Below are 15,357 nucleotides of genomic sequence, written 5' to 3' on the forward strand. Positions count from 1 at the left end.
ATAATGATACAGCTTCTCTGTCTGGATACCCTGCTCTTCTCTCCAGCTTCCCATCCCAGCTGTATTTAAAATCCCCTCAGTGTTGCAGCGTATGTCACAACTGGGGCTTCTAAGACAAATGTGCTAACCACTCTTAAATCTGTGGGAGCCAATTCAGCTTGGTCAGCATTTAGAATCAGTAAGTTCAGGACCTGTCACTACAACAGCAGGAGGGCACATATATGGGAACGTGGTGCTGCTGCACTTCTAGCGCTGGATTCACACAGTTACAGACTGCACACGATGCACGGAACTGTCTTTTCCAGTCTTATCAAGGTTGACTTTCACTTCAGTCTTCTCACTTTGAGCAGCATGCAGATGCTTTACTAAGCTTGGCTTACTCCTCCAGCCACTTTACACTTCCTCTCAACACTGTTTTGGATAGGCTGTTCTCATTGCAAGGACTCTCTGGCATTGATTTAGCAGTGGGAAGCGGATTTTCTTGGTGTTCAAACTGAAGCTCAGTTCTGCACAGCATGTTCCTGTTAATGGTATGATGCTCTAGGGAGAAGATAGGACAGAGGCAGGGAGAGAGCGAGTGAGCACGTGTGTGTGTACACAGAGGCACAAACCACAGGCAGGGGAGGGATTTAGCAGAGGAGATGTTTTATGCTTCAGTAAGGCAAGTCTTGACATGTGAACTTCATTGGCAGCCTCAGCACTGGATAGTGCAGTAGCTTGCTGTCGCAAGACAGTAGTAAGCACAATGAAAGCAAAGTGATGTGGTTTTGACCATCTTTATTTTCAAGATTAATATGGAACACTTGCCCAGGTAGTGTTTAATGTTACACCTTTTATGTGTACCTGTAGTCACATCTGCATGGAGCAGTGTTTGCTTCTGTTCTGCAAAAACAGCTACTTCAGAATGTGGATAACTGTAATGGGGTGAGAGTGGCTGGCACAACTACAGTATTTGTGTTGAGTAATATAACGTTAAACTCAATATAAATATTCATCACTTAGCAGTGAGTACAGGGAAAACTGTGATGAGTGTGATTTTGTAGCCTTCTGGAACAAAGGTGATCTAAGGTCACTACTTTTACTAACTGGCTGCTGGCCAAGAAGGTAGCCAAAGGGGATGTATTGATAGATTAGTTTAAGGGTAGGATAGTGTGCAAATATGTCAGGAGTTTTTAACAGTGTTTGGTACTGATTTTGTAAATTGTTAAGAATACACAGTTCTCCTGCTGAAATGACAATAGTGAAATCATTTTGGTTTAAAATCTTTTCACATATAATAAAAATTCTCTAAGATACCATCATACTTTCAGTGTGTTTTGTAGGACAATGCTGGCTTTCTGTTTTTGCAAGTGATTTTGATTTTGGTGCATTTCCTTTGTTATTGCTGCTAGGTTTCATTCTGTTCTGAAAACCTGAAGAAAGGCTAGATGGGCTTCTAATGTCTGTGCCCCCTAACATGTCCTTCTATCCCAGAACACTTAGATCTGCAGTGTCATGAGATCCCACCTTTTCTGAGACACAAACCTCCCAAGAGCTGTGAAGTTGCTTGTTAAGTGCAGTATGTCCTAGTCCTTGCATTACTTTGCTTCAATTTGATTGAGAAGCCAGTGTGCTGTAATATACCATGGGGATTTCTGGCCCTTCCTCTCCCTTTTGCAATCAGTATGTGATGGGAAAGCAGCAGCTGCTGTTCAGTAGCAGCTTTCCAATGCATGGTGGCAGAGGTTATGTATGTGGGCTGCTGCAGCTCTGTACTGGAAGACTTCACTGTTTTATAGTGCATAGATGACTACTCTTTCAGGTAACTGGATTTCATGGACAGAATGTTAATGCACAATGGAAGTGTATTTTAAACAGTAGGGATCTGTTGTGCTGTCATTTGACTGATGCTGTGTTGTACATCCAGCCCCAGTGACTGACAGAAGAAGGAAGCTAGCTGAGACTTAGGAAAGCCAAAACCTGTTGTGCACAATACCAAGCTTTTCAAAGAATTACAGTCACTGCAGTCATGCTTCAGCATATTGCCAGGCTGCAGCTGATCCATGAGGGAAATGAAGAGATTGCTGTTGACAGATGAAGATTCCTTGTAGTTTAGGGAGGATGAAATTTCTGCATGTGCCTGCTGAACCTGGTCCCATGGATTAACTATTTAGGTTGTACAGAAAGGAGCAGCTACAGTACTTTTTGCCCTGTGCTGAGCTCTGTGAGGCTATGCAGGCAAGCCATGACAAACACAGCAGTGCAATCTGTCCTGTTGCATCTCCCAGGTTTTATGCTTTAAATCACCAGATGAGCATCTGTGTGGGCATTTGGCTGTTTACTGTCCCACAGGAGCAATGGTCTTGCAGCCTTGACAGCTGAAAGTTAGTTTCAGATTAGTTGATCAATCTTGATGCTTCTCAGCCTCAAGAAAGGCTTGTGATGTCAGACCAGAAGTGTTGTCCCTCTTCCCTTTTCCCCTCCATTAGATGCTAATGAAATGTGTGAGTCTTCCTTACTAACCTTGCCATTCTTGACTATCCTGAGGTTGTGTGAGGAGAATTTGAAGGGTTAATTTTAAGACCTATGACCTAAAGATGTGATAGGAAATTGCATTAACTGATTCAATAAAACAGTTCCAGAAATTGAGGTAAGACAAAGCAAGGTTGTAACAGCTCATGTGATGCTTCCCATGCTTCCCATACCTTTATGCAGCCAATTGTAACATCTAGCCAAGAATTTTGCAGAAAGATACCGATTTCCTGGACAGAGCAGTAAATGAACTGACATGTCACATACCGACAGCAGAGCACCCTTCTTGTGGGCCTTCCATTGTTTCAGTGATCAGCTTCCCATAACAACATCTGCAGGCAGGCAGCAGAAGATGCACATTCTCTGAAACCTGAATGTGGATTTTGCCATGTGTGAGATTACTTACATCAGCTGCTAAGAATAGTGTATCAGGCGGGGCCCAAGGGCCATTCATGTGCAGGGCAGTGCAGCTTTTGTCTTTTATGTTACGGAAAATATAAATATCAGCTCACTCAGACTAGAGGAAGGAAGATCAATTGAAACATTTTTAGATTGTTGTTGTTTTTTTTTAAGAGGCAGAACAAAACTCAGTCTGTGCCACTTGTATGACTATACATGGTAAAAGCAAGTAGCCTGGAATAATGAGTCTTGCAGCCTACCTTTTTCATGAAGCTGATTATAGCATCCTTAAATATTACTGCAGAATTCTGGGATGGTTCCTGTTTTGTAATTTCATTTATGCTAGAGGTGCCAAACAGAAAAATTAAAAGATAATATAGAGGTAAAAAAAAAGAGGGATGGGAAACATCTTGATGGGAGGTATGCAGACTGTTTCTAAATGTGATCTATTCAAAATACATGCTAGGTGTGATAGATGGGATGAAGTTGCAAAATATCTTGGATACAGAGATAAAAATGTTATCTTATTTAAGTTGTTGACAAGGCCTTATAAAAGCAGCACTGCAGAAATATTTGACCTTGGTATGCAGTCAAGGTATTACAGCTTGTTAAGTGACTGATAAACTGCTCTGGAATTTGGTTGACCCGTTCTAAAAATCTGGTCATCCAAGCATGTAAAACAAAGGGCAGAAGGGAGTGTAGATCCTGATCTTCTTAGAAACATTGCATTTCGCTGAAGAAAAAAGTGTCCTTGTGCAAGGAGTTTCTCTGTTTTAGAAGACTCAGCAGAGGGAAAATGTTTGAATGCAGCCTCTTATCCTTTGGTACCACAGTGCAGCATCTGTCCCTGCACATCTTGCTTGCTGTTGTTACTGCTGAAGAATTACTGCTCTTCCTGCAGCTCACCTTAGAAATTGTTGTGCTGAATGCATTGAAAAGTGCTAGGCACACCAGAAACGCTGATGTAGGTCAGCCTGGCCACCTGTGTTTACTGTTTATGGATTTGGCCCTCGGTAGAGCACTGTGCAAAGCCAGCTGGTTTCCATGTGCGTGCAGAATGCACATCTGATTCATAGGCAGACACGTGAAAATTCCACATTTTGAGGGACTTGCATCTAAAATGTTTTTAAAATCTACGGCTTGTCAGATACACAAAACACTGGCAGAGAATCACAAGCATAACTTGGAGCTGAAGAGGAATCTACTCCACTGTCCCACTCATGGCAAGGGCAGCACTGACACCAGACCAAGTTTCTGGGGGCTTTTAGCAATCTTGTCTTGAAAATTACTGATCCTAACAAAACATCCAGCAATGTCAGCATTCTTTCTGCTAGGCTGGGTTTACTGAGAAGCTGAAATGAAGATGAAGCAATTTATAGGGTGTGGTAAGGGTCAGTATGGTTGGTTTTCTTCTTGATGGCTCACTGGTTTTATTTTTTATGTGTTCCATAACATAACATGGTCTTGATAACAGAGATGAGCTTCATCCATGGACTGGGGTCATCCAGACTTAATTCTGATCTTTTAGGAGGCATGCTTGTCAGGGAATGTTTAGATGTTATTTCTAAGAATAACAAGGTAGACACACGCTTGTAAATATTAATCAGTAAAGTATGAAGGCATGTAGAGGGAGGAGAGGAGTTGCTGGGAGAGTAAAGCAGTGTAAAATTTCCTTAAGTAATTTAGTGAATGTTGTGTAGTCTAGACATGGAAAATACTGATATCATCTTTAGATACAGATGTCATCATCCCTGTATAGAATATTCCTTTAATAACCAGGCAAAAATCTGGTTTTATTTGCTGTGACAGTTCTTCTCGATATACTGATTTGTTTTGACATTTTGGCAGAGCATGGAGAAAGGGCTAGATTTATATCTGCATAAATTTCTTTATCTCTTCTTGTTGGTGCAGAGAGAGAAGGAGTTATTGGAAAACTCTGTGTTGATGTTTTAACCTGCTTGGACTCAATACACGTAAGAATGGATTTCCAGGCACAGTGATACCTGCTTAATAGCCTTTGAGAAAGAAAATACAGGGATACTTAGACTTTTGTCCAGGAATGGGTTGAAGGAGAGAAAAAGCAAGTAAAAATCTGAGTGCCCAGGTGTATGCCACAGTGGCATCCCAGCCTGCTGGGATGAGATCTGTGTGTCCACCAGGTGCACTCCCTGCCCTTTCTTTCCTTCTCCCTGTAGTTTGGTAAAAAAGACGAGGGAGCTTTGTACCAAAATCCAGTGGGTCTAAGTGATCTGCAAGGCACAAGGATTGGGACTGTGGGCCTGGATACACCCATCTACTTTGCAGTACAGACACAGTATTTGTTGGCAGTGTTGGTGTTCAGTAGCAGGAGGGTGACAAAAATACTCCTGCCTGTCTTAGGAGGCAGGTCAGGCATTTATTGGCTAAATGCTGCTTTATCAGAAAGTTTTGAGAAGGGTGAGTGAAGTTTGCCATTGGTGGAAGCAGACACAACTCCATCAGCTCTACTGGACTCATACCTGCCTGATCTGTATCAGTTTCCACTCATGGGAGAGCAGCCCAAAAATTCAGAATAGACTTGGAAATACTGACACACCCCGTCACAGATGTAGTGCATGCTAAATGTCCTGTGCAGCGGGAAGGAAGGAGCAAGCTAAGACAAAAGAGACTAAGATTGTGCTGAGGGATTGTTTGAAGATAGGGTGGAATAAGATGCTAAGAATGACAAATTGAAGGGGGGGGGATTTATACTGGTTGCAAGATAGATGGTAATAGAAAAAGTAGATGAAGTTAGGGTCAGTCAGTTTTCTAGAGCAGTACAATAAGTATTAATAAGTACGTAAGAAGGGGAAAAAGTCAATTAAAAATTAAGAAAACAGTTTTGTGGCCATGAACTCATCTCATTCTGTTTTTTAAATTAAAAAGAAAATTAGCAGTCTACAGGGAATTAATATAAGTTTTTAGTGCAGCTGCCTAAGAATCAGGTAAGAGAAACATTGAATGTGTATAAATTGGCAGCAGTGATTCATGTGTATTCCATACTCTGAGTGAGCTTAATGAATTACGAGCAGTCATTTTCCACTAAGTATGTAGAACAAGGATGGAAGCATGACCACAGATTTAGAAGAAACTGAGAAGAAGCAGAGCAGCAAGGTTTACTTTTCCCCTCACATTGCTTTTCAAGCTTTTGTTTCACACTGGGGATTCAGCTGCTGTAGTAGAGATAAGCAACTCCTTTGCTTGTTCTTTTCACCCTCCTTGCACAGCAATTTGGGGGATTGCATGGACCAATTAAAGTAACTTAACCTAAAGAAAAGTAGCCTGCAGAGAAAAATGGTAATTTTGCAGCTGGATTGGTTCCCCAGTCCAGTGGAGACTGGCAGGACAGCCTGAGTTAGGATGGGAAGGAAGGCCAGGTGCTGGAAGAGAAACAGAAATGGTTGTCAGAGCTCAGCCTGTCAAAGCAATGAATGGACAATCAAGACTTGGAGAATCTGATTGAAGTTTTTCAGCAGGTGTCCCTTCTGTATCTTTGCTTTAATCACAGTTTTGTTATGACCGCTGCTCTATAGGCTCCCCACATGTGTGTGGAATTTACTTATTGATGGCTTTGTGTTTTGTCCCTGTTCCTTTGAGCATCAGCAGTGGGAACTAGAAGAGCAAAACTGGGAAGTAATGAGGATACCCAGAGAGGGGAACAAGTGTTGGTGTTGTCTTCACTCTACACACCTGCCAGGACAGAAGGGTACATAAATGAAGAGACAAAAGGAGAACTGGTTATGCTTGCACTGCACAGAATCACATGTTCCTGGAAAGCAACCCTATTTGGCTGATTCCTGGAACAGGGAGTTGTAGTTCAATTCCAAAAAATATTTAGGACATGAACAGAAAAGCAAAAGTTACTTAATTATGAAAATAATGAAGAGGGAAGTATAAGATCAGATTCTGTCACAAGGGCTCAGTATCATCTAAGTTGTCACTTCCCTATTCCTTACTTGCCTGTGCCCTCTGAGTCTGAATCCTTAAATGCCTTAATGTGACTGAGTGCTGCTAGTGTGAGTTGCAACCTCTGCAGATTAAGCAAGATCCAAAGAAACAGTGTGATTACATTATAAGGAGGGGGAAAACTGAAGTGGATAAAATGACACAGAGCCCATGAGAGATCATAGATATTTAAATCATGTTTGATAGGATATATGACATGTTCTGTTTTAAATATGGATAAAATTGTTACAGAGTGAATATAGATGATGTTGGAGAGACAGCCTTTTACTTATGTTACATGTTTTGTTTTCCTTAATTTGACTAAACTGTTTGAGCAAGTGTTAGTTTACCACATACAAATACTGCAACTCTTGCAAAAGTAATGATTCAAACAAGCAACATTGAGTGAGATGACATTTGTCATCAAATTGAGATCTTGCACATTATTGCAGCTGGAGGGAAAGTAGCCTTTCAGTTCTGAAGCAGTGGAGGAAACCTCAAGGCATTTGTGATCAGATTTCTGTCAGATTAACTTAAAAGCACATGCAACCAATTGGAATCACACTACAAATAGTTTTTGTTGAAGTATTTGGCATCAGTTATATCCATTTCACGCTGTTTACTGTCTAGTCAAACCCTGCCTCAGGTCACCTATAGAAATCATGTCTCCATGTCCCCTGCATCTTCACAAAATATGAAGTATCTGTGATATACATGAACATTTTTATTGTCTTTTGTTTCTTTTCAGTATTTTTTTCTCCCCTTTAATTATGCATTCCAGTCATTGGTGGGGTTTTGCTCATTGCAGAGAAACAATTTTTGCTGAAGTGGCACCTCAGTAAGCTATTGGGAAACAGTTTTGCTGTCCAGAACAGAGCCAAGGAAGTTATGACAATAGATGGATTTTATTTCAGACTCAAGGATTCTGCAGAGGTACAAGTCTCTATGGAAGATGTCATGCTGGAGAGTAGAGTCTTGGATGCTTCTGTTTTGGAAACTTCAACAACTTGTGGCAGTCCCAGCTTTGTGCACCTGAATAGCTGGACAGTGTGAAGGGGATACTTGACAAATGGACAAAAAAAAACCTAAAAGCCACCCTAAGCAGCTGTAACTGGGGTGGTAGGAGATGAGACTTGGATGCTGCTTTTGGATTGTAATGTGACCTACTTGCTTCTCTAACTCCTCACTTGCCAAATTGTGGGGAGAAGTTCTCTTTACTCTTCATCTGGAGAATACAGATTGCCACAAAGCACAATAGGAAACACATTACCCTGGCTGACTGCTGGGTCCCTCATGATGAGAGGGAAAGCTTGTGCAGGCAGCATGGCATTCATTTGAGGATAAATTCTGAAATTACTGATTCTATATATTTAAAATTCTGAATTGCAGAACTGCTTAATGCCCTGACACAGGAGGAAGGCCCATATTGTGCAGTGTGAGATTTGCTGTGCACTTTAAGTCTGGGGCTGAGTTTTAAAAAAAGCAGGAGAGCTGTCAAGCATTGCTGAGATTTGCATTCTCAGGCTGTAACAGTTGAAAACTAGCAAACACTGAGTTACAGCCAGTTTTGGTTGGTAGCAGTGATTTCTTCAAGGATAATGCAAGCCCATAGTGTGGAACATGAAGAACATTTATAAATGAGGTCTGGCTATGCCCAAGACAAACATTCAGTCCTGAAGGAAAGAGGAAAAGGGAAAGGGAGAGTCATTATGTGGAAATGAGGAAAGGGCATAATGTGGGAGTTGTTGCTACTCTCTTAGAGGTAACTAGGTAACAAAGAAAGTGCTTTTTAGAAATCACTGTTGCTAACACGAGTCCGTGAAATGCTCCAGTGTTAGTGGTGCTGCAATCACAGAATCACAGACTGGCTGAGGTTGGCAGTGCCTCTGGAGGCCTTGTGGTCCATCCTCCTTGTCCAAGCAGGGCCACCAAGGGCCAGATGTCCAGAAACATGAGCAGCCTTCCTATGAACTACATCTTTTATTTGTGGCCTCTAGAGCTCAAACATGATTTTCATAAGATTCTGTGCCTTACAGTCTTACCTGACCTGTTACTCAAGCAAAATAAACAGAAGCAGTAAGCAGGCCCTTTTTTCTGAGGTCTCCAGTGTTACCAATTACTTTAAAGTAAAGCACCAGTGAGAACATTTTCCTGGTGTTGACAGGGTCATTGTTATGTTTTCAGAAGGGCTATTTTTGTACAGTGACTCATGTTAACGCCTGTTCTGATTTGGTGTTTTTCCATCTTCTCTAAAAAGGACTAATGCATACCCTGTATAATTACAGTGACTTCTGGATTTTACCCCATGACTTTGGCCATAGAGTTGAAAATAGATGGTGACCCCATCCCAGTGTAGGTTTCCTTTGGCAGGGAGGCTGACATTGGTGTTTCTGCCCCTTCCACCCCACAGCTGTGAATTCTTACCTTCATGTTGCTGTTCTCCTCAGTTGTTTCAATGACAGGCATTGGGGAGGTGGCCCCAGTCAAACTGTTCTTATCATTTGGAAGGAAAAAAGCCAAATATAAAAATGAACAACCAGGACTTTTGGGGGAGTCGTTTGATTGAGTTAGTTTTTTTGAGGACACTTTTAAAATTATGCTCTCTTAGGTATCCAGACTAAGTGTCGTAGTAGCTGTTTTATCAGGGTAATAGTAAGCTCCAGCTGTAGGTGGGAGAGGAACACCTTAGCCCCATGAACACAATTCTTATGCTTGGTGTCACTCTGCCTTGAAATAAAAGCATGCACTCTCAGATCTTGCAATACTGTCGTGGAAGCAAATAATTGCATGTAATGCATCAGAAGACTTGCTTCCAGTGTGTACATATATTCGTGTGAAATGGGTGGGGACTGTAGAGCTTAAATCTTTCTGTTAAAGCCCAGATCTGTCTCTTGGGCAGCAAGAGCAAGATCTCTGGAACTGAGCTGAAATAAGCAAGCCAGGACCTGCCTGGAGAGGCTGGCCTGGTGCCCTGCTTTCCACCTCACTGAAAGGGTGGAGATGTGCACATCTCAGGCACTTCCCAGTCTCTCCTGTTCCTTCCTCTTTACCTGAGGTCTCTGCTGAGCTGTGCTTTGGGTGGCACACAATGTGTAACTCATGGGTGACTTACAGCTCATACCACAAGTTTGACCTGTAGTGGCAGCAGATAAAAGATGTGATTTACAAAAGGACCATTCATGTTACCAGGCACCACAGGCTGCCAGTGTCCTGTAGCTTCTCCCATCCCAGCCATACTGGTTGATAGGTAGAAGCCAGACAGACAGAAAGTTTGCTGTGTCACAAAGAAGAGAAGTGGAAATACATTTAAGTTTTCTTGGCAACAGTCACAGAGGTTGGAATTTTGAGGCTGCATTTGTGATGTTTGGTCTCTTGTGGAGGTCAGATCTTCTGCAGCCTTTGTCTTCCTTTTGCCAGCACTGGGACATTCCTACTGGACAGGAGGATTAAAGAGCTGGTGAGGTCAGTGTCTGTGCAGCAGCCTGTCCAGAGGATGTTTATGTCCAACATGTATGTGTTTGTAGCTTTTTATTTAAAAAGCCAATTGCTCCTGCTTTTATTTTCAGCAGTAATTAGGAAGCAGATCTAAAGGGGAAGGGCTGACCACACTTAAATGTTGACCTTTTTTGTCAGAATCCAAGCTGAAAATTTAACACTTATATAATTCTGTGGTGATTTTTGCCACCCTAGTGGTAACAGTTAAATAACTTCCTTTGTTTGATCCTGTGAACAGTGTGTGACTTTCTGGATGGTGAGAAGTTTATTGAGCCTGAAATTGAAAGTGACTTGTTGAGAAATCAGCAAAATAGTAATAGAGAATCTTTGCCAACCCCTTCTTAGCAAGCCTCACAGCATTTCTCTTGGCATTTTTTTAGGATCCTGAAAATACAATGGAACACTGCTAGTGGAAAGAAGATGAGTTGCACACTTTTAACAGGGACCTAACCCTGTGTAGGATTTTCATTTTCTTTGGCATCTGGGGGTCATTAAACCTTAGTACATCATAGAAAACTGAAAAGACATTGAAGAGTTGAGTGTCACATGAGAAATAATGTGTATCTGTATCAAGTTAGGCACTCTTGAATTTTTAACTGAGAAAACTTCTCATTAGTGTTTTTTGAAAAGGGACTGCAGCTTAAGCAGGTTCCTTTTCTCAAGGTGTAAGATCATTCATCCTTCATTCTTGATCAGTCTTTTCTCTGAATGTAAATGCATTGTCATTGTATTTACAGAAGCCCACTGTAAGAATTACTGATTATGGAAAGAAATGAAAAGCTAATCATACAAAAATGAGTCATGTTAAAGCCTGTGAGCACGTGTCTTTGTTTTAGAATAGTAATATCAGCAGGTTTTGTAAACCTGGAGAAATGCTACTGATCAGCAAGTGCCTTTGTATAACATAAGCAAATGAGAAAAACAGGGAAAGAAGAGCTAAATTTCTAGTAATAGCTTCCTGTTTAAATCACTTGGCTGCATACTCTGTGGAATGAAGCTTGTGGTGGTACAATGCCTTGTAGTTTCACTTATCTGCTGTTCAACTGGCATTGAATCAATACACAGTCAGTTTGAGTTTGGAAGTTATGTTTACAAAAGTAAATTCTGTACTACTTTTCAAGCACTCAACTCATTCATCAGAGGTCAAGGAGAAAATGCCTTTGCCACCACTGACATGGAGCAATTAGGCTGATAGCCATGAATATGAAAGCTCCTATTTATTGTCCTGTCAGTGCCAGAATAGTTGTTCTTGTCAGAGTCTGGATTATCCTGTTGGTGCTTAAATCTATCTGCACATTCTTGTGAAGTACCTGGAACAAAGGGGAAATAATGAAAGAAATGTTTGGAATATTTTATTACATGCCCCTATCTTTTTCTCCTCAAGTGCTAGTTGAAGTACAGATTGTGGTTATAGCACATATTAGCACCCATCTGAATATTTAGACTGCTTAGATTTATTTTTATTTTGACTGCATTTTTTATGACTTGTCTTTTCCAAACTAAACCTTAAAAAAAAGAAGTGAGCAAGGACCATAGTGGGTTCTGAGCTCATCACTGTGATGACACACTTCATGCTGAAGAAACGTTTCAAAGCTCAGCCACAAAAGATGCCAAGAATATCACTCTCATATCAGAACTGAAAATTAACATTAGTGTAAGCTGCTGCTTCTACTTCTTTGCTGATGCTCTCATAATTTAGGCTGAATATTTACATGGTGCATTTCAGTAACTGGAGCATATTTGCCAGAAGCAATTGATTGTTCTGGTAAATGACAGCAGTGCAATTGATTGCACTGGACAGCCCAGATCAAACTGAACCATGGTGTGTGCCTGTCCCTGTTGTTTATACATGCCTGTATAGATCCAATCCAAACATCTGTAATAAGATGAGAAGATAAAATAGTTTCTTCTCTTGCACATTGTATAGACCAATTTAATTTTGTAGAATGCAGGGTATGTACTGTCCCAATCTCACTGAATATAATGTTGTATGGAAATTGATCCTCTTGCATAAAAGGAAATGATACTGTGCATATACTTTCATAATTATCTGAGAAGTGGTTTATTAAAAAAAAAATTAAGCACTGATACAATGCATAAGTTTTTCCTCATTCAATACCCCAATTACCATTTTTAACTGCACTTGAATTAGTGACATGTATTATGAAAACCAGCATGAAGGTGGGAAAAAATGCTTTTTTCCTGGCCATGAAATTTTGTATTTTTTTTAAGAATGTGATACAATTGTCAGCTTCAGCCAATCTCCCATTCTTCCATGCAGCATTTTTCTGCTGTTTCCCTGTGTTGGTGCAAGCAGTCATGTGGCTTGCCAGGCCTCACCAGGCTGACTATTGCAGCATGCAAGGTTGGATTCACAACACATCAGCACAGTGATGCTGCTCTCACCGTATGGCTGCACTTTGTGGATGCAGAGTAGGGAACGGTAATGCATGACCATGTGGCTTGAGAGGAATGGCAATGCCCTTTGCAGCCTGGTTTTAGAGAAATGGATGTCAGTTATCCCCCCTCTTGCAAAGCATCATTGCTCCCTTCTTTGGGCATCCAGGATGTGATGTGTGGTACAGCAATGGGCGCTGTTTGAGTTGTAGGGTGCTCCTTGCAAGAGCAAATGGTGCTTTCCTTGTGCCTGTGGTGTTCATGCCCTGCATCAGCAGAATGCCTTTGAGGAGGCACAGGGTGACTGAAGGATCCTGTACTCTTCCCTCTAGGGTTTGCCCCAGATTCCAGTTCCTTCCCCCACCTCATGCCATCAGCAGCAGCTTTATCTCTTGGAGGGCGTCTTCATGCTCAGTCACTGACCAGATCAGCTGCCATCAAAAAATACCTTGAGACAAACTAATGTTGCTTTGCTTTTCAAATGACAAAATGCATGTTTAATACTCTGCTGCTTCTGGTTCTGAATAAAAGGAAATTAGGTGTTTGGAATTGTTAAATAACTGCCATACAAGACCACTAAAGCAGCTCTTAAATAGCATGAAAATAGAAGCAAATACAATTCAATAAATCTGTGCTCTTTTTTCTCCCTTCTACAGGAATATTTTTACCCGAAATACTTGGGTGAGTTGCAGCTTTTATTTCCACTTTGTGGGAGTGCTGGTATGTGCCTAACACTGGAGCTTGTCACAGCTGAAGTCTCTGCTAAGGAAAGGGATGAAAATCTGATTGCAGTAAACATGTATTGCTAACTTTTAAGATAGACTTTATGTTCCTTATTGTACTTTGGGTTGTGTGTTTTTACTTACGTGTGCATTTGCAGACAGAGATGGTTTCTGTGTTTTCTGCATGTTGAAATCTTGATGTTGCATATATATCAGTGGCTTGTTATGAAATAATTTGTAGTTTTCTACCTTTTTCCCTTTTTAATGAAGTTAGTTTTTAACTAATCTCCTTTTATAAATAAGATTTTTTTTAAAAGAGAAAAGGAAAAGGAGATTTCTTTTTAAAAAAGAAACAGGTGCCAGATTCAACTACTGGCTTATTCTGTTGACTGTATCATAGTCATGGCATCATACTGTTTTCTATTTGTGTTAAAAATTATGTATTTAAGATTACAAATGCCACAGTGGGAGAAAAAAACATGTACTTTTTAGATATTTTAAGAAGTTTAGATGGTCAAATTGGAGTAGCTACTATCATAGTTTTAGAATCATAGTAGCATCTGGTTAAGTGATCATCTTCTTCAAATGGCTTTTAACTGTTGTACATCAAAGCTAAAAGATTTCAATGAACTTCAGAATTTCAAGACGTCTGGGAGATGATAATATTGGATAGATTTTGCATCCACCTTCCAAATCCTTGCAGGCCAGGTATCATTTTACATGCTTTGAACAGCTGTCCTTCACCACTGCAACAATAACAATTTCATTTTCTGTTTTTCAGCTTGTATTCAGAAATATGGGTCGCCGTATACGAGAAATCCAGATTTCCTTACATGTGTTCATAGTAAGCATTTCTGGTTTTTATATTGTCGTTAAATGTTCTCTCTTTCTACCTGAAGGTGTGGGACTAGCTAAGCCGTCTCTGGTTTTGGTAGTATTTTAATACTGGTCTTCCTATTCTCCAGGCTTAAGATTCCATACCACTAAACAAAATCTTTCCCATTTTATAACCTAATGCCATCTTGCTGTCATGTTTTAGTGCTTTGATATTTTATGATGCAAGTTTCTTTCCCACCAGTTTCCCAAAGTTTGAATATTATGGGAAGCAAGAGGGTCAAGAACTAGGAAGTGCCATAAGGCATAAGGTACACAGTGGTTGGCCCCTTGTTTTCTATTCCCTTGAATGCTAGCTTTGGCTTACCCCATTAAGGAACCTAAAGAAAAATTTAAAGACAAACCAGGCTTGTGCCAGCCTTCTTTGCTTTGAGAGATCAGTTTAATGTATCATGTGACTATGCTTTGAATATTGCTACCTTTAAAACCTCAAATCAGTTTGGAAGCCAAACTGATAACTTTGTAGAGGGTGAAGGGTTTTTTTTTGTCCTTCACTAACACTAGAGAAGAAAATTTAATGAATTCTTCTAATACCTTTCTAGTTGCCTCTAGTCAACTTTTTACATTAATAAACTGCATTAAAACAACTTTTTTAAAGACTGAATTCCAAGGTTAATGAGTAGTATGTGAAGAATTTCCCTCACATATTGCAGCAGTATCACTTATGGTTGTTGAGTCCTTTGAACTGGGACTTCTCAGACCTGTGGTACCTGTGCTGGCTGCAGTTTTGTTTATCACAATGCCAGCTTGTCCAAAGTGGGATCTGAGGCTGAATCCATTTACTTGTGCATGTGGCAGAGCAAAGAGGCAGGAGTTTCTGCTGAAAATGGTGATATCTACTGGGAACACTTGTTCCAAAGATCTAATCAGGGTCTCAGAAATGAGAGTCTAAAGGGCAGTGATGAAAAAACTGAAAAAAATAAAAGCTGAATAATTGTTTTTAGTGATTTCTGCCCATTGCAGATGCAGTGGTTTG

The 15,357-nt window shown here is 40.6% G+C and overlaps 1 protein-coding gene across 1 annotated transcript in view; it reads left to right on the forward strand.

Moving 5' to 3' along the window:
* Positions 1–15,357, forward strand: part of GAS6 (growth arrest specific 6) — a 40,105-nt gene that overhangs the window by 1,258 nt on the left and 23,490 nt on the right. Inside the window, exons 3-4 of the mRNA XM_005487991.4 lie at positions 13,422–13,446; positions 14,269–14,331. Of these exons, the coding sequence (XP_005488048.2) occupies positions 13,422–13,446; positions 14,269–14,331 (88 nt within the window). The remainder of the gene's footprint in view (positions 1–13,421; positions 13,447–14,268; positions 14,332–15,357) is intronic.

This window comes from Zonotrichia albicollis, chromosome 2, assembly GCF_047830755.1.
Source record: "Zonotrichia albicollis isolate bZonAlb1 chromosome 2, bZonAlb1.hap1, whole genome shotgun sequence".
NCBI lineage: Eukaryota > Metazoa > Chordata > Aves > Passeriformes > Passerellidae > Zonotrichia > Zonotrichia albicollis.